This window comes from Oncorhynchus gorbuscha, linkage group LG09 (assembly GCF_021184085.1).
Source record: "Oncorhynchus gorbuscha isolate QuinsamMale2020 ecotype Even-year linkage group LG09, OgorEven_v1.0, whole genome shotgun sequence".
Taxonomy (NCBI): Eukaryota; Metazoa; Chordata; class Actinopteri; order Salmoniformes; family Salmonidae; genus Oncorhynchus; species Oncorhynchus gorbuscha.
In genome coordinates this window covers 37,068,873-37,088,617 of record NC_060181.1, presented here as the reverse complement: position 1 = coordinate 37,088,617, position 19,745 = coordinate 37,068,873, and the positions used below count along the sequence as shown (strand labels likewise).

At 42.9% G+C, this 19,745-nt stretch overlaps 1 protein-coding gene across 1 annotated transcript in view; it reads right to left on the bottom strand.

Moving 5' to 3' along the window:
- The window catches only part of LOC124043495 (semaphorin-6D-like), a 151,949-nt gene that overhangs the window by 34,632 nt on the left and 97,572 nt on the right, over positions 1-19,745 (bottom strand). The window contains 9 exon segments of the mRNA XM_046362151.1: positions 1,781-1,998; positions 2,822-2,910; positions 3,159-3,281; positions 3,630-3,720; positions 4,491-4,592; positions 5,116-5,172; positions 6,069-6,126; positions 6,340-6,454; positions 8,187-8,407. Of these exon segments, the coding sequence (XP_046218107.1) occupies positions 1,781-1,998; positions 2,822-2,910; positions 3,159-3,281; positions 3,630-3,720; positions 4,491-4,592; positions 5,116-5,172; positions 6,069-6,126; positions 6,340-6,454; positions 8,187-8,322 (989 nt within the window). The 5' untranslated portion in view covers positions 8,323-8,407.

The following is a 19,745-nucleotide window of genomic DNA, read 5'->3' as shown; positions in this document are numbered from 1 at the left end:
AAACAAGGCAAACATTTTTTGAATCCAATGTTTATCTGGTGAGTGCAGAGCTCTGTGAAGTTTGAGGTAAAACTAAAATGTTCCTGTGCAGTAAGGCCGTCCAGTGTTTGAGTGATGTTGCATATTCTTGCAGTGTAACACCCATTTCAGACAGAAGATGTGGTATATTACCAGTAAAACCTTATAAGGCAATGTTAATATGACCTCCTTTCATACATATCAGTGGGTAATTGGCAAATTCGGAGAGGTGGGGGATGTAGTTAAAACATTGGGGTAGGAATGGGTTATACTGTATATTGAATTAATTTACATTTATGTTTTACCGCGACGTTCCAAATGCCTCTTGGTTTTTAGTTTATTTTTAGCCGCGCACAGTGCAACTTCCCACTCACACATAGACGCCAAGCCCCTCCCCTCTGCTGCTCACAACAACAAAAGAGGAAAAATAACTTCTTCCTCTCTGACAACAAGCAGTTTAAAAACTCGCTATTTCCATTTGAGGTTTGGTCCAACAGAATCGGTCATATGGACACCAAAACGGTTACAAACATTATTTTACTGTAATAGAAAAGAACTTAAACTTTCTAACGATAACCTTTTTTTCTACTCCCAAAATGTAAAACAGATAAGACCCTACTAAAACGAGAGTATCAATGAACTTGATTGGGGAACATGTATGCTCAGTTTCTATCGTGCGCTGCATTGCGGTACCACGCACAGCTAGCAGCATTTTAGAGACAGAATGTCATGCGCTAACTTTCTAGTCTGTGTTTTATAAATGTGCAACGACCCTAAAAATACACATTTATATAAAGAATTGGAACCTCTCATTCTGAGAAATAAGCACCGTATCCAGGTCGGCCACTTGATTTCAATATCTAAACAAAGTAAACAGTTGGAGACAGAAAGGAGGGTGTATTCATAACAGTTTAACTGTTCTATCGTATTAGCAAGCAAATGCAAGTTGTCTAGACTTCAAATATAAAGATGAACTGGCTACTCACTAGCACGTGGGCTTGTGCTTGAGAGATTGTTCATGAGACCTGTGTTCATTTTCTATAATGCCTGTTACAAGAAGTGGGTCATTATCTGTGGGTGTGCATTGTGCATGGTTCTAGTAATTTTTTTTTACAAAAAGGCCATTTTCATAGACAGACTTGAAAGTCAGATCAGTGATTATTGAAAAAAAAAAAGCAGGTTCAACTATTTTGATAAAATAATGTAATATATTAGTGGGTCATATGGTTGTGGAAGGCTTATATTTAGCCTAGGTATAATTTTACGAGCCCTGAATTCATTACATTATTCCTGACTGTTTGAAATGCGGTGTATTTACCTTAAAAATTGTTTATAAAAAAAGCTTATTTAGAGAAAACCGAGATATATATCATGAGTCGCCGGTAAATTAGAAATAAATCGATATATGGTTTTTAGGCCATTATCGCCCAGCCCTGAATTTCAAAATAAGGAGGTGTTGAACAATGGAAGTGCTAATGAATTTACCTGCAAAAAAGCAGAGAACTATTCACACAGACCTAATAGGTGTATTTTGGTTACAGGGTCTGTGAAAATGCAGGAATCATAACTAGGTCTTTAGGTGGGTTTAAATTGTCCATGTTTTTTTAAACCCCTACCCCTTTCAGATGTACAAAGGTAAAATAAAGCAGGCACGGTAAAATTGTAGGAATGTTGTCTGTGTATGAAAGGGGTATAAGAAATGTATGGATATTGGCGTTGATGGAATAGTGCCCACCACTACTTTCTTGGCCACTAGGCTAACCTGTTAGCTTGCGTAGTAAACACTCCCACCACCGCGGGGCGCTGGTTGATCTGTAGCACGTTGGTGAGCGACTGCAGCACGTCGAAGTAAAAGAACGAGTCGCCGGGCACCGAGCAGTTGAGCCGCGCCTTCAGGAAGGAGGTCCAGTAGCGCTCCAGCACCCGAGGAGAGCCGCCGTTGTCGTTCTTACACACTCGCGCCACACGAGAGAACACCACCTTGGAGCAGAACCAGAAAATTATACAATATAATAGAATAGTGCTTTATTACCCTGGGGCGCTCTTCTCCCGACCCCTTGAGACAACAAACATGACTTAATAGGCTTGAAGCAGCACTGGATCAGCCACAGTGCTGGCTGTCTGGGGTTAATAAGTGCCTTGCTCAAGGACACAACGGTAGTAGTGTGTACTGGAGATTCTGTCACCAGCTGTCATCTCATTTTCAACTTCTCGATTCTTCACCATAGGATTTCAATCCGCAACCCTCTGGATGCACTTACGCCTATCTAACCTCCAGACTAACCCCCACAAATGGACGTTATTTCCCATTCGTAATAGCTCAGTGGTTCCGGAACATAAGGCTGCAGACCTGTCATTATAGCTCATATCCTATGTCCAACCATAATGGTGCCTTCATCTTTTCAGAATAAATCGATCATTCGTCTCAACTAGTCATGATACATCTGATAAGAGTACATAGAACATCTGTTGTTTAATATTTTTTTTCTTTAGGATTTCTTCCAGTTTTAAACAGAACAAAAATACCACCAGGAATTCAGCTAAAACTTTGGTTAATTTAGGAAATTTGTTCCCAACTATTCTCACAAATAAAAAAGTAACACGTGACTGTGTCTCAATGTAAGGTATGTTATATTTCAATATAATCTCTTTTTGGGCTTAGTTGTAGTCAATTTGCAGTGTAAAAATGATTAGAATTATGTTCCGGGCCTCCGACCATCCGCTCCGACAAAATCGGCCCCCGGCTGAATCTAGTTGGCTACCCCTGTCATACATCAATCTTATATAAGTGACACCCTCTTACCTTGCCCAGTGTGGTGTACTCCACTGCAATCTCACTGAGGAAAAAGTAGACATAATTTCCATACTCGATCGCATGGTGGAAATGGGGCTCTGGGGAGGCAAGGAGACACACACAAGAGGGGAAAAGTGAGAGTTGAGATTGAATTAAAGTCATTATGGTGAGTCATACTTTTCTGGTGTGTATCAGAGATGGAGTCACTGCTGTTCAGGCATTTGTTCCAACCCAGTACTAACACCTGATCCAACTAATTAAGGACTTGATGACACAGTGATTGGTTGTGTAAGAGCTACACATCCCCAACCAGGACACTGGTCGACACAAAAGTCATGTGACCAACCTCGGAGCCACTTGGAGTCGTACTTGACGGTCCGCAGGACGGGGCTGTTGTCGCCAAGACTACGATAGATAACAGCGTCGCTGGCCAGGAAGTCGGTCATGGTGGCAGAGTAGAAATCACCGCCTGAAAAATAAAGTAAGTAGAGAGAATATAGTAATTAATACGTACGATAGTATAGTAGTTATACATAAAGTCATAGTAAAATACCAGAATTCATATGGATACGCTTTATATATAAAAAAAAACACATTTTCATAAATAATGCTATAAGAATGCTCAACTGATTAAGCTAATATTTACTATAAGCTAGGTACAGACTTTTATGACTCATCCATTTAATCCTAAGACTAGGCTTCTGTCTCGACCTGCCTAAAAGGTCTTACATTCAATCTTTGGACAACATATTATTTGCTAATGGACTACGGACAAAATTTCATTTCAAATTCTACATTTACAAATTGAGCCACTCACCAGCAAAGAGGCCGAGGTTGGATTGACCCGACTCGAAGGGACAGCGCGCCTGACCCACCACCTCCTCGCCAACCTGCTCCAGGGTGGTCATCTGTGGGAATGAGAGGAGACTGTTAGTTCTCTGTTGCCATTGTGGCTCTGGGCATGGACTGAAACCAGCACTGCACGAACCCCTTAACTCCTTTACCTCCGCTGCAACATTAGCTGAATTGCTAACACAGCCATTGCTATTGCTAGCACGGCTGTGGACGTTTAGCCCCTCGCTGGCGCTCATAAATTACCTGGCTGCCTCTCCAGTCCCTCTTGGGACGGTCTCCTAGTTGTGGCTAAGCAGGAGTTGGACTCCCTGCCCCCCCCCCACACACACACACACACTAGGAAAAACAAAACAACATCTGTCTAGTTGGCTTCACCTCACTCTGCCTTCAATGAGCTCCAATTAAGTAGTTTCTAATATTAAATGACAAGTCCTCTTTCTTGCCTTTTCAACATAACTTCACACTATTGCATGTATGCAGATGGAATTGGTAAATGTATTGAATGCGAAAAACAGACAAATGTGTAATGTCATCTTGACTTTTATTCAATTGTGAGTCATGAGTGAACAAACCGACTGCTCGGGAAGCAATGCAAGAGGTTTGAACACACAAAGGCTTAGCACTCAAGAGGGGGTGAACGAAGAGTCAAACTGTGGCATTGTGTTAATGACTAGCTCGTTGTCTCTGCATGCCCGCCAATCAGCAATCACAGCTTTATAATTGGAGTGACATTAACAAACGTCAATCATGGCTCTGTCGAATCTAAAGGTTTGAGGAAAGAAGTTAACAGCACAAGTCAACACCTAAACTCACATACACGTACCTTGTAGTTACGGCAGGTGGGGTTGAAGGCATTAGTGCCGCAAGCAAATAGGGTCTCGTCGTTCCGCGGTACCAGCACTTTGACATAGTTGTAGCATTCATCCTGGAAAAACACATAGGCTCATTCAGTATCACTGAGAACTCATGTACTATAAATACATTTGGAACAAGAACAGGCTGCCATAATAAAATAGCGCTGATGCATTACTCGGCCTCACAAGAGAATTATGGTGCATTTGAAACCATCCAATTATGTTATAGGGTGCACTTACATTTTTTAAATGTAACCTTTATTTATCTAGGCAAGTCAGTTAAGAACAAATGAGTATCTACAATGACAGCCTACCCTGGCCATATCCTAACCCGGACGACGCTGGGCCAATTGTTCGCCGCCCTATGGGACTCCCAATTGAGGCCGGTTGTGATACAGCCTGGAATCAAACCAGGGTCTGTAGTGACGCCTCTAATGCTGAGATGCTGTGTCTTAGACCACTGCGCCAATCGGGAGCCCCCCACTTATGCTGCTAGGGAGAGTCGACCACTGAAGAATGCCAAGCGGTAGCTAGTGTGTTCTCTCCTGACCTTAACGTAGACACACATAGAACATGGTGGAGAAAGATACTCACGCTGTTTCTACCCCTCACAGTACACTTGGCCACATCCTTGGACCTCCATGTCAGCTTCTGCAATACATGAAAGGGGGGAAACAAAATATGACACCACACCATGCTCTAGACCAGGGTTGTAGAACTCATTTTGTCCCGGGTGGTCGCATTCGGTCTTCAATAATGTCCGGAGGGCCGCATTGAAAATTGGTTGTACTTCCTCGCCGTCAATTTGCTAAAAATTTTCCTTTTTCCCATAGCTTTCATTTTGGTGATTAGTAGCGAGCTGGACACAGTCAAGAAACTGTATGAATGTAGGTCCATTATCATTTATACACAGTTTCCATTTGGTTTTAGTCATTTTAAAGTATTATGAAAAATCACCGGATTGGAACCCCAAATGCCGGGTTTGGCCTGCGGGCCGTATGTTTGACACCCCTGCTCTAGAGAAAGCGCCACCCCACCACACATAGGGTTACATGAAAGAGCCTGATGCAATCACAGAGTGCGTTCATGTGGCCATAACCGGTCAGAGGCCTCTCTGTGACCTTTGGGTAATCTTTGGATCTACCTGCTGAGAGCTTCGCTCGACTTCGCAACCCCATCCGGAGAAGTTGTTTCTGGGAAGCTGATATGAAAAGGGGCTTCCATGTAGAACTACTGGACCTCTGCCATATTGGGGTTACCCTCGAGGGTTCTTCGGGTGGGGAGCAGCCAAGCTAAGGGCCATTGTTTGCAGGCTAGTCCATTAGTGAGGAAAACTCAGAAGAGGCCAGGCTACGGTACTTCTAAAAACAAATATAATTGACATTGCATATAAATGATGGGCACTTTGGTGTTTAGAAGAGAAACAAATGTATCAAAAGTATGCAGTAATAAACCAGATAGTCATGTTAGTTCCTGCTTGTATTATGGTGTATTCCATCTTGAATAGCCATGTGAGGTTTGATCGAATGTTTGATTATGTAACTTACCAGCTGGGGGACGAAGTCGTCACCAACTGTGGTCAGGTTTACTGCAAAAACATGGTCCCTGTGGGGTAAAGATTTAGATTTAGTGTCATGGTGTTCTGTGCACAGACTCATAAATAAAAACAAACTAAGGGTTGGTTTCCCGGATTCTGCATTGAAAAACCTTCAGTGTCTGGGAAACAGACTCGAGTTTGATCAGTCTGGTAGTGATGTTTTATTGGTTGTGATTGTTAGCATGTGGACCAGAACAGAGGCAGTGAATTGGGTGACTGACCTGGCAGCGATGTAGAGCATATGGTTGATCCTCAGCATCCTCTGGAAGTCCAGGCCTAGTCTGAATGTGTCGTTGTCTGACACCAGCCCCTGGAACCCTGGGTACAGGTAGGAGTCTACAAAAAGAGAGAGAGAGAGACGTTGAAGATAAGAGTAGCTGAATTATCACATATATTTCAAGGTTTTTCCAATTCATGACCCCAACAAGCTTTATGGAAATGACTACTATCTCAAGTTGTCATTTATAATTGGTAATCCTGCTTGGTCCTGACAGGCCTCATTCTGGTGTTTAAATCTTTAATTACGTAGTATTTGTTGTATTTTCACTTGCTTGTGGCAATAAATGGATACAGTGTAGGTTTGCAGTCGCTAAACTAAACCAGTCACTCTCTGGTCAGGCACGCTCCCATTCTAGTCATGTCCTGTTCTTCCTGTGAACGGTATCCAGGTTCGGGAAGCCTGGCTTGTTTCTAAAAGGTCAGACTAGGGGAAAGATAATGAACAGAAACCTCTGCTAGTCCCTGCTCTCCTGCTCTAGCCGTCTGTGTCCAGTCCTGGGTCTTGTTCATCAAGGCACGCAAGAGAAAACGTGAGGGTTTCTTCTATTGTCGGTTTTCTTCCGTTTGGTGCCCAATGAACACAACCCTGCTGAAGGGTATATAGAGGTTGGATAGAGGCATAGTTTATTTGGCTTGGGATGAGTGAGCTAAGATTTTTTTTTAAGTGTCTGCTATTGTATTTCTGTCGTAAGCAATTTGCATAATGGCAATTATTAAAGCATATACTGTAGCTGTACGATTAAACTCAATTCATCTGCCCGAAAGGCTTTGTTTGGACAATACAACAGGAAATCTGATGACTAGGCAAAAGTGTTCATTAAATGATAAGACTGTTGGCATTTCGTCGATGGCAAAGACGGCGTCAGCTCGCAACCTGTAGAGTGAGGAGACGAATACGCTCGAACACTAAACAAAATGCCCTTGAGAAGTCCACTCTCACAGTTACAGTCTAGGTAGGTCTGATGGTGTCGTCTCCACTGTTCGATAAGTCGGGAGATATATCCGCAATGGATCTGCTTCAAGGTGTTACCTACTACATTCAACAGAGATGCGATGAAATCAGTCTGAAATGTTCAACATTTTACCTCGACTTTGATTTGTGCATACCGATAACACACTGTAAACTCCCTTTCGTTCTTTGTCCCCTCTCTTTCCGAGATTCCAAGCTGTTGACCTAGCAAACCAACACCCATTTAATGCCATGGTGCCAATGCCTCAGCGACTCTTTTTCCTTTGCCGCTCTCTATCCTCCTTTCTCACACCAATAATGTATTAGACCTGCCCGGCTCATTAACTATCATGTAGACCATACCTCCTGCAGCCGATAGACCCACATATAGTGGAGTACTTTAGGAAAACAATGCCCAACACCCACTCAAAAAAATCAATGATGGCCATTTTGAGTGTACATCTCTGTTCATAATCTTATTTGGGGTTTAATTTGCACAAGACCGTTCATCCACACTCATCTCCTGTGCAGGCCACATCTACAGACTGACTTTGGTCCATCAATGTTTTAACAAGGTAGCATTAGGGCTCTGAGCCAGCCTTAGGCAACGCAAATAGGGAATCTGTTTCCTTGCGTGCTGCTGGAGACAAATTCCACAGCCGTCTTCCTCCCCTAACTCAGTGGTAGATCTATATGTCACATCATATTAATGCACTCTAACTACCAGTCTCGTGCTACTAAATGAATCCCCTTATATCACTGAGGAAAAATATGCAACATGGCACCACTTGGCCTTTAAAATCATTTTAAGCCAATCAGGGGGCTGGTGGGTCTACTCACGCTCCCATCGGACAACGTTGATTGGCTCCAGGTCTTTTGGGAAGGGAGGGGCTGTGGCTGAGGTGGACAGTAGACAGGAAGTGAGTGTGAGGGCTGCCAGCAGGAGGCGCCACCTCGTCTGTTCCGGAGGGACCATCTTCAATGAGGAGAAGGGGGGTGGGTAGCAGCAAGTGGGGCTTCAGCAAGTCATGGTGTGTGGCTCAGATCCACAGGGGCCCTGTCTGTGGAAGGTAAGATTGAAGGAGAAGAGAGGAATTCAGTTCAGTCAAATGAAAAGGGGTCAGAATACAAACACATGTTGCTTGACTCTACATGATGAAAACCCATTTCATATCTCATACTGCAGATATGTAAATGTTCTGTCAAATATGTAATTGCTCAACTTAGGACATTTTCTCAATTGGCTAGTGTTTTTCACATATTCATCGACTGAGGAATTGAAGTCTATTATTTGAATGATACAATTTCAGGACAAAAGATGCATTTTTAGCGTGCATTATCTAAGCAAAAAGCTACCATTATGATTCATCAGAGCGTAATGGCATTTAAAGGTGACACAGGAGCTCAGATCTGGGAGCAAAACAAAATGGATTCATCATTGCAATTTGGAAAGTAATGCACAAAAATATATCTCACAGGACAATTGATTTATGTGATTGTGTATATGTTCTGGTCTATCAACTCATGACACCGGCAGCAGTCCAGAACTCGTCAAACTAATCAAAATGTTAACACTAATAAGTAAAATAAATAAATATCCAAGGTCAGACTGACACCAGGCTGTTTAGTCGGAAATATTAACGATCAACTTCAGGCTGTCTGCTTTCGTCAAAACAATATCAATGAGGAACGAACAGTTCAGGCTGAAACCCAGATGGTCTTAACGGCTGCTAATGTCAACATCTGCCTCTTAGAGTGCTAACATGCTAAGACACACAACCAGAGTGATTGTGGGAAAGGTCATTCTGTCGGAGATACAGTACACATCAGTCCAATGGACCATAGAGATGCATTCATCTACATTTTTAATGAGTCAGTCCCACATTAAAAACCAAGTAGATTGCACAGAGCAAGATATACATGTTTTACAATTACTAGGGTAACATACTTGGGTAACATCCTGATTCTCTGACTCTTTCATGAGGAATACTGGGAGGAATGCTGCTAGCAAGAGGAAATGAATCCTTAAGTTAGGCCTTACTCTACACACACTAGAGATTGGACGTTAGCATGCCGCGCTAACTACATACCCTCCCAAAGTCAACAAACAACAGGAGCACTCGCCATCAATATCAATTAGCCTACGCCATTCTCGTTTAGATTCCGAGCAGGTGTTGTGCTTAGCGGCGAGGTCAGCCAGTCATGGCCCCCCGCTATAAATTATAACGATTAGCGTCTAGTCGTGTTTACAGCGTGGCTCGCAGTAGCCTCTCTACTCTAAAGGATTACACCCACTCAGACACTAAATACCTACTGCTTCACTACAGTCAGACTGTAGAGAAAGTAATGGATGATGAGGCAACCGGAGTTGTCATTCAATCGATGTTTGGGAAAGTAAGTCTGAGGTAATTTTTGTGATCACATTACACAAAGAGGGGAAGTGTTCAAAACTTCCCCCCCTGAATAACATAATCAGTACGATACATCACAGGTACTGTAGTAACTGCAATGTTGTTTTCCAGACCAATATCATATCATGTGGTCCTTCTGTAGCTCAGTTGGTAGAGCATGGCGCTTGTAACGCCAGGGTAGTGGGTTCGATCCCCGGGACCACCCATACGTAGAATGTATGCACACATGACTGTAAGTCGCTTTGGATAAAAGCGTCTGCTAAATGGCATATATTATTATTATTATTATTATATTATAAAACAAAAGAAACAATGGTTGTATATTTTTTCTGGGTAAGCCAAGGTCATATAGGGCTCCTGAGTGGTGCAGCAGTCTAAGGCTCTGCACCTCAGTGCTAGAGGCGTCACTACAGACCCTGGTTCGATCCTGGGCTATATCACAACCGGCCGTGATAGGGAGTCCCATTGTGCGGCGCACAATTGGCCCAGCGTAGTCCGGGTTAGGGGAGGGTTTGGCCGGGTTAGGCCGTCATTGTAAACAAGAATTTGTTCTTAACTGACTTGCCTAGTTAAATAAAGGTTAAATAAAAAAAGATATAGTATGACTGTGTGAGCTAAGGCCCAGCTGATTTCAGTCCACCTTCAGCTGACCTCGCAAGCGACTTGAGGAGCTAAAAGTGAGAACATGCATTCCCATTTTCTCCAATAGAGTGGTTGCTACAGCACTGCTAAGAGCTCCCAGCTGGGAGACATAGACCCCTGAGACAAAAACTCACTCTAGCTCTTCAACTGGTTCTCTATTGTGGTGGCGCCTGCCTGGGTTGTGGCAGTCACAACTGTGGGGAGATATTGCAAGAGATCAGAAGTATTGTATGAAGCCGCAACAGGAGACGGCTGAAGCCATCTTGGATTGATTTAAGCGGTTTGCTTCTGTTTGCTATGCTAAGTGTTCTAAATGTATAAAGACCTGTCACCAGAGATTAACAATCAAAAGTTTAGTATTTGGTCCATATTCCTGACTAAATAAACTTTGTGACTCTACAAACTCTACAAATACTACAGTATTGACTACTTTAATACACTAAGTAAATTTGTTTAAATACGAGATAATTTTGTATATATGGTGTATGTGGACACCTTCAAATTGTGGATTTGGCTATTTCAGCCACACCCGTTGCTGACAAGTGTGCAATCTCCATAGACAAGCATTGACAGTACAATGGCCTTACTGAAGAGCTCAGTGACTTTCAACGTGGCACCGTCATAGGATGCCACACAAGCTCACAGAACCAGACTGCTGAGTGCTGAAACTCGTAAAAATTGTCTGTCCTCGGTTGCAACACTTACCACCGAGTTCCAAATTGCCTTTGGAAGCAACGTCAGCACAAGAACTGTTTGTTGGGAACTTCATGAAATGGGTTTCCATGTCCGAGTAGCCGCATACAAGCCTAAAATCACCATGTGCAATGCCAAGTGTAAAGCTTGCCGACATTTGGCTCTGGAGCTGTGGGAAAGCATTCTCTGGAGTAATGAATCACGCTTCACCATCTGGAAGTCCGGCAGACGAATCTGGCTTTGGTGGATGACAGGAGAACGCTATCTGCCCCAATGCATACTGTCAACTGTAGAGTTTGGTGGAGGGGGACTAATGATCTGGGGCTGTTTTTCATGGTTCAGGTTAAGCCCCTTAGTTCCAGTGAAGGGAAATCTTAACCCTACAGCATAAAATTACATTCTAAACGATTCTGTGCTTCCAACTTTGTGGCAACAGTTTGGGGAAGGCCCTTTCCTGTTTCAGCATGACTATGCCCCCGTGGACAAAGCGAGGTCCATACAGAAATGGTTTGTCGAGATCGGTATGGAAGAACTTGGCCTGCACAGAGACCTGACCTCAACCCCATCGAACACCTTTTGGATGAATTGGAATGCCAACTGCGAGCCAGGCTTAATCGCCCAAACTCAGTGCCCAACCTAACAAATGCTCGTGGCTGAATGGGAGCAAGTCTCCGTAGCAATGTTCCAACATCTAGTGGAAAGCCTTCCCAAAAGAGTGGAGGCTGTTATAGCAGCAAAGGGGGACCAACTACATTTTAATACCATGATTTAGGAATGAGATGTGGTGTCCACATACTTTTGGCCATGTAGCATACATAAAGTGCTTTCATTCCTAAACAGTAAAACAGATATGTATGAAAATACATATGGTACTTTTACCCTTTTTTCTCCCCAATGTCGTGGTATCCAATTGGTAGTTACAGTCTTGTCTCATCGCTGCAACTCCCCTACGGACTCGGGAGAGGCGAAGGTCAAGAGCCTTGCATCCTCTGATCCATAAATCAACCAAGCCGCACTGCTTCTTGACACAATGCCCACTTAACCCCGAAGCCAGCCGCACCAATATGTTGGAGGAAACACTGTGCACCTGGCGCCCATGGCCCGCCACAGGAGTCGGTAGTCCGTGATGGGACAACGACATCCCTGCCGGGCAAACCCTCCCCTAACCAGCATGACCAGGATGACGCCGGGCCAATTGTGCGCTGTCCCATGGGTCTACCGGTCGCGGCCGGCTAGCACTGAGATGCATTGCCTTAGACCACTCCGCCACTCGGGAGGCCCGAAACATTTGATCTCAAATCCAAAATGCTGGAGTATAAAGTTAAATGTTTTGCTTCATTGTCCAAATGCATATGGAGGAGAGTGTAACTAGAGGTTATTCTGTTCAAGCAAAAAGTTAGCTTCCCTATGTGGAAAAGGGGACCAACTGCAGGAATGAACTGGAAGGATATGCAGGCTTTAAAAAGGAAGAGGAGATATGGCTCTCCACAAAACATTCCACTAGAGGCATGGGTGTCAGTCACCCTACCACTCAACTTCTCAACCCTTTACCACTCACTGGCGCACACCAGGGGTTTTGGAGCAATCGGAAAACCCCACTTAAGCTGAGACTGATTATGGTCCATGAAAATCACTCCGCATGCATCAACCAGCTTCACAATTACCGAAACACATCTCTGTTATGTACATCATAGTCCCAAAACCTCCCCTGCACTTTTGGTTTGTCAATGCATGGGAATGTGGCTCCTCAAACAGTGTGTCATTTCTTTCGAGGGACCAGTCCAACTTGTTTTCAGTCTTTTTTTACTGTACTCTCTGCTCTGTGAAAAAAAACAATGGAATCGGGGATCGTTTCCCGCAGACTAAAACGGTGCCTTGGTTAAAAGGGGTTACAATGACACACAGACAAAAAGTCTCCAATATACAGACCACACGGGTCAATGCCCTCATGTTTGTTATTAGATCTAGAGACTTTAGAGTTTAGGGAATTGCTTCATTTCCTCTCATTTGCGACCCATATTACTGCAAAGGCTGAGGGTAACACCTGGGTTGAAGTCAAAGGCAAAAATTATAGTAGGGGAGGGCATCATGCTACATCAAGGAGTCAGGGCATTTGTGAGTTTGTTAGTTAGTTAGAGAGGGGAATAGACAAATTTGAGATCCGCATCCGTCTTCCTATTTGACGAGCTTGCCAACGGTGGGTGTGTGTCATTCCATAGCATTAGATTACTCCCTGCGTTGACAGCAAATGTTCATTCACATGTACTTACGTCACTGTCACCAATTGTGCAAGTTCTCCCATTTAAAAAGATGAGAGAGGCCTGTAATTTTCATCATAGGTACACTTCAACTATGACAGACAAAATGAGAAAAAAAATCCAGAAAATCACATTGTAGGATTTTTAATTTATTTATTTGCAAATTATGGTGGAAAATGAAGTTCTGTAAGCACAACACCAAGACAACATTTGTAATTCAATTTCTGGGACCTCTGGGTTGTAGTGAATTGAGAGGGTGAAAGGTTTTTACAATGCAGGAGCAAAGGAAGGAGAATTGGGGGCTTTGCCACTCTATTAGCTTAAAGACCTTGGGGAAAAGCTACATGCTCTTAAATCTGATTTGTGGTGATCAGGGCTTAAGCATATAATCTTAAATGGGAGAGGGACAGCTTGAGGGTACTATAAAGTGTAAACAGAATACCTGTCACCATCACTGGTTGGAAAGACCACCTTGAGGCTTAACGTAATCATTGACCTTCAATTGGCCAATTGACACCTAATGTCATGACTTATTTTAATGCTACCGAGGCCTAAATGCTCCTGATCTTCCAGTCACAAAGCATGTCGCCCAAGCCTAGCTTATACAGTTGAAGTTGGAAGTTTACATACACCTTTAGCCAAATACATTTAAACTCAGTTTTTCACAATTCCTGACATTTAATCCTAGTAAAAATTCCCTGTCTTAGATCAGTTAGGATCCACACTTTATTTTAAGAATGGGAAACGTCAGAATAATAGTAGAGAGAATGATTTATTTCAGCTTTTATTTATTTCTTCACATTCCCAGTGGGTTAGAAGTTTACATACACTCAATTAGTATTTGGTAGCATTGCCTTTAACATTTACATTTACATTTAAGTCATTTAGCAGACGCTCTTATCCAGAGCGACTTACAAATTGGTGCATTCACTTTAAATTGTTTAACTTGGGTCAAACGTTTCGGGTAGCCTTCCACAAGCCTCCCAGCCTCCTGACAGAGCTGGTGTAACTGAGTCAGGTTTGTAAGCCTCCTTGCTTGCACACATTTTTTCAGTTCTGCCCACAAATTTTCTATAGGATAGAGGCCAGGGCTTTGGATGGCCACTCCAATACCTTGACGTTGTTGTCCTTAAGCCATTTTACCACAACATGTAAAGGAAGTATGCTTATGGTTATTGTCCATTTGGAAGACCCATTTGTGACCAAACTTTAACTGATGTCTTGAGATGTTGCGTCAATATATCCACATAATTTTCCTTCCTCATGATGCCATCTATTTTGTGAAGTGCACCAGTCCCTCCTGCAGTAAAGCACCCCCACAACATGATGCTGCCACCCCCGTGCTTCACGGTTGGGATAGTGTTCTTCGGATTGCAAGCTTCCCCCTTTTTCCTCCAAACATAATGATGGTCATTATGGCCAAACAGTTCTATTTTTTGTTTCATCAGACCAGAGGACATTTCTCCCAAAAGTACGATCTTTGTCCCCATGTGCAGTTGCAAACCGTAGTCTGTTTTTTTAAATAGTGGTTTTGGAGCAGTGGTTTCTTCCTTGCTGAGCGGACTTTCAGGTTATATCGATACAGGAATTGTTTTACTGTGGATATAGATGCTTTTGTACCGGTTTCTCCAGCATCTCCACAAGGTCCTTTGCTGTTGTTCTGGGATTGCACTTTTCGCACCAAAGTACGCTCATCTCTAGGAGACAGAACACGTCTCCTTCCTGAGTGGTATGACAGCTGCGTGGTCCCATGGTGTTTGTACTTGCGTACTATTGTTTCTACAGATGAGCGTGGTACCTTCAGGCGTTTGGAAATTGCTCCCAAGGATGAACCAGACTTGTGGAGGTCTACAATTTTTTTCTGAGGTCTTGGCTGATTTCTTGCGATTTTCCCATGATGTCAAGCACAGGGGCACTGAGTTTGAAGGTAGGCCTTGAAATCCATCCACAGGTACACTCCAATTGACTCAAATGATGTCAATTAGCCTAGCAGAAGCATCTAAAGCCATGACATAATTTTCTGGAATTTTCCAAGCTGTTTACAGGCACAGTCAATTTAGTGTATGTAAACTTCTGACCTATTGGAATTGTGATACAGTGAAATAATCTGTCTGTAACCAATTGTTGAAAAAATAACTTGTGTCATGCACAAAGTAGATGTCCTAACTGACTTGCCAAACCTATCGTTTGTTAACAAGACATTTGTGGAGTGGTTGAAAAACAAGTTTTAATGACTCCAACCTAAGTGTATGTTAAACTTCTGACTTCAACTGTACGTACGGTCAATCGAGAGCAGGGGTTGGAAGCAAAATGATTTTCCAAATAGTTTTGTTCTGAACAGAAGCTTAATTTTTTTTAGTTCCACAGTACCGACCCACAAAATAAAGTTCTGAACAGGCCCAAACTCCAAAAAATGAACATTTTATTTACATAGTTCCTTTCTGTTTTTTAAACCTCAAATCTTTCTTTTTACATTAAGCTTAACATTACATTTACTCGCGAATCAGTGTGGATAGACACAAGCTATAGCCTAGTTGTTTATATGCGTAATGGACAGATAAGTGTACGGTGCGAGATGTGACCGAAATTTTGCGGGTGGGGAGAGAGCAAGAGAGGGTGAATGAGGAGGCTTGGATTGAAGCATTGTGCATCTTGTTATGACATGCATTACCTAAATTATTATACCTACGGAGGAGCGGCTTCTATGGACAAGCTCTGAATGTCTTTGTATTTCCGAGAGTTGGCTTAACATTAGACTAACGATAACAAGCTTGTGTGTGCAGAGCGGCACCAGAATTAAAAATATGTCTTACCTTTTTGTAGGTAACAAATCCATTGTCAAGCGTGATAACTATAGTATCCTTTAACTAGCATTGAAAAAGTGAATCCATTCTTCTCCAATTAAAAATCTCTCCCTACACTGGAATATATTTCTGAGTGAGAGTGAGGGCTTTGCATAGGCACTTTGTTGCGTATTTTGTGTGACTGAAAACAAATGCCCGGAATATTATTAACAGGTTCAACTGATTTTAAAATAAGGGTTCTGTTCCGTAACAGTACAGATCACTCTGGGTTCTGATTCTGTTCATCAAACAATTTCGTTTTTGTTACGGTTTTCTGTTCTGTTCCCTGAAACGGTTCCAGCAGAAAGACAGAATCTCAGTGTCATGTGACAAAACAACGTAATCCTCTAATACCGTCTGGTGTATTTCTCTTGCCCTTAGTTACCCGTGGCAGAAAGTCCAAGGAAATCTTTCAACAGCCTAAAGGTTCTGTGAAAAGCTGTGGTGGGCCCCTAATGGTGCTGGTGGCTGCTAACATGAGTGAACTTTACGGGACCCTGGCAGACACCGTGGCTCACAGATTAGCAGAGACGGGGGTGTGTTGACAAGACTCCACCCGAGCAAAACGCAAATTAGCTTTGGAACGGTCAGATCTCAACTGGCAGAGACATAAATGAAGGGATAGGAAGGATAGCATTGGAATGGTGCTGATAGCAACAGCCTCTTACGAAGTATGAAGAGGAGTTTTAGTCTGTTCCCAAAGATATGTAATTAGCTTATCTAGTCCTGTGTGTGCGGACGTGTGAAAGCATTTCGCTAAATTAACGTAATGTCCTGTAAAAGGTTGAGAATATCAGTGGAAAATCTTCAGCAAGCATTAACATATTACACTCAGGGCTTATCAAACATGCACACAGCAAAGCAGCAAGTGTGTGAGAAGCTTGGCAATCATTCAAATACACTTTTGCAACTGTACTGGGACCTGTAAACCAAACCCTAAGTGCACCGAAATAAAGTGTGTCATTGATATATTGACTGAAATATCCAAGAACCAGGCATATAAACATCATGTTTAACATTTCTAAACTGCATGGGTACATTTAAAGATGGGTTTAATGAACCTGAGCCTGAAAATTAAACAAAGGCAGTACACGTGCCCTGTGATGTCATCTAAATGCACACAGTTGCATTATGAGTGGTCATTAAAATAACTGATGGTAATTACATAGGTTTCTGCTTCCGAGAAAGTGGTTTGTGCTTGGAGACATCAATGTTGTCCGTAGCACACATCAATTGCTGCGTGTTCTATGCAAAACAAAAAGTATTTTTTCGACAGGAATACTGATTAGATGGTATTGACCATTGCTTGTGTTGAACTTGAGTAACCTTCATGAATGAAGCTTGAAGTACCTATCTACTGCTATAGGTCAGTTTTTGTGTGTGAATTGATGCAAGGGGCCGCTATCTGTGTGTGTGTGTGTTACATGTCAGTGTTCAGCTCCATGTGTGTGTAATTTCCATGTGTGTGTGCCTTGCTCTGCTCTTTCCCGGTCTCTGATGATCTGTAGGACATGGCTATCCCCTTCGCTAAGCAAGTCAGCTGCCAATCTACTCCTAGCCAGTCGCCACCCACCTGCCAAAATCCAAGTATCTGCTTTGGCGGCAGAAACGAGATCTGTCACGGAACCCTGGCACGACCTGGGAATATCCCAGTGGTCAGCGGCTTTGGTGGGCGGCGTCTCCTTTTGTGCTAATTCCTCCATTTCCTCCCCACAGAGGGCCAGTACCCAGCCAGGCAGCCTTCAGGGATCATTAGGAGGCCCTTTAAAAAGATGAGCGCTAGCGTTTTCCTCTGAGCATCACAGCGTCAGCTCCACCACGCACATCTGAAACCGCCAGGACCAAGACAGGATCATTTTAGGATAATGTGATGTCTGTGTTTTGTCTTGTGCGTGTGTTTTGTTTTTCTCCCCGGGTCTCGCTTTCTCTGTCTTTGTTTTTCTCAACGGGTCTGTTTCTCTCATTCTGTCGCTCTCTTGTGTTATCCTTGTTTTTCCATAAACACTTAAAGCTCTAGCAAACACTGAGCGATTATAAATGCAAATTTTCTCCGTTTCTCTTTCTCAGCCATGCTTGTGTGGTGTTTCACACTTAACAACGCAAGGCTTTTGTGCTCAGCAACAGAGGTATTTGCCTGTTATGTCATAGAAGTAGAAATAAATAGCCTTGAAACCAAATCTAGTAAAACATGAGATGAAACCCATAAAACACGTTTTGTTTCAAAAGATGGATAATCACTTTTGCCTCACATTAAAATAGAGAAATGGCCTGACCACTGATCTAACAGAATGTGTGGGGAGGGGGAAGGGTGGAGGAATCAATGACCAGCCATGGCTGAGTCTGTAGTAATGTACTTTCACAAAGAGGCTTTGGAGAATCTCAAAGGCGCCATTAAACATCTGTACAGACTGCACTACCTTTCCTCCAGGATAAAGAGGTAAAGCAGAAAGGAGAGGGTTTGGTACAAAGCAGAGCTCCCCACTTCCCGATATCCTCCTGACACAATAGAATGATCGCTTTGTACGAGTGCTTTTCCATTTTACCGCATTCTATGCAAATTCACGTTATGAATCAATGGGATTTATCTGTGCACTTCTTAAGCCCTCCATTTTGAATACGGCGCTCGGCAGCGTAAAATGCAACGGCCTCGCCTGCTCGCTTCCCAGCGCTCTCCGCTGTGATGAAATACTTCATCATTGTGTCTGCTCTTACATTGTTATGGCATCTTACAGACTTTACAGGGCACCAACTGGCAAGGCGTGTTGTTAACCCGAAACGCATAAGACTGTTTATCACGAATGGTCTCTAGGTAAGAGGAAAACCAGGTAAAAAGGGCTGATCAGAGTTAAACCTGATTAAAAAATGCAAGATCATTCCTCTGGCTCAATAGGCCTAAAATGGATTTGAAGTTGGTAGAGACTACAGACAACACAAATCACATCAGTTCAGTTGTCTTGACATTACAACAAAGCAATGCACTTTTTCTGTGAATGCTTGCTCTTAAAAGTCCTTCACAGAGAGAGAAAGTGTTTACTTTCTTTTTTAAAATATTGTATACATTGAAGCTTTGGCAATATTTATGCAATGTTTCTCATGCAAATAAAATAATTTGAATTTGAAAGAAAGTGTGTGTGAGAAGGAAAAAGAGAGAAAGAGAGAGGGAAATAATGTGTTCACTCTAAAATAGAGAGTGCCTTGAAACACGGCACTGGACCGTGAGAGAAAAACTGGGATAAGCTTTCATCATGACAGCTAATCCTGCAGCCATCTTTCACTGAGTGTGCTTGGTGTCACGCTGAAGGACAAACACCAAAAGAACCTTCTCTCCTAGAAAAGAGACACAGAGAGGAAAATGGGAGAGAAAGGAGGGATGGAGAGATAGAGATGGATGACATCAGGATAGAAAGAAAGAGGAGTGCATTGGAGAGAGACCACATGAGAAAGAGAGAGAGTGATCATCAACAATGAAGACAGTACACTCCCAACCACACACATACACACAGCTGCAGAGAGACGGTGGAGATAAACAGTCCTGTTTGTAGCAGGCGGCTA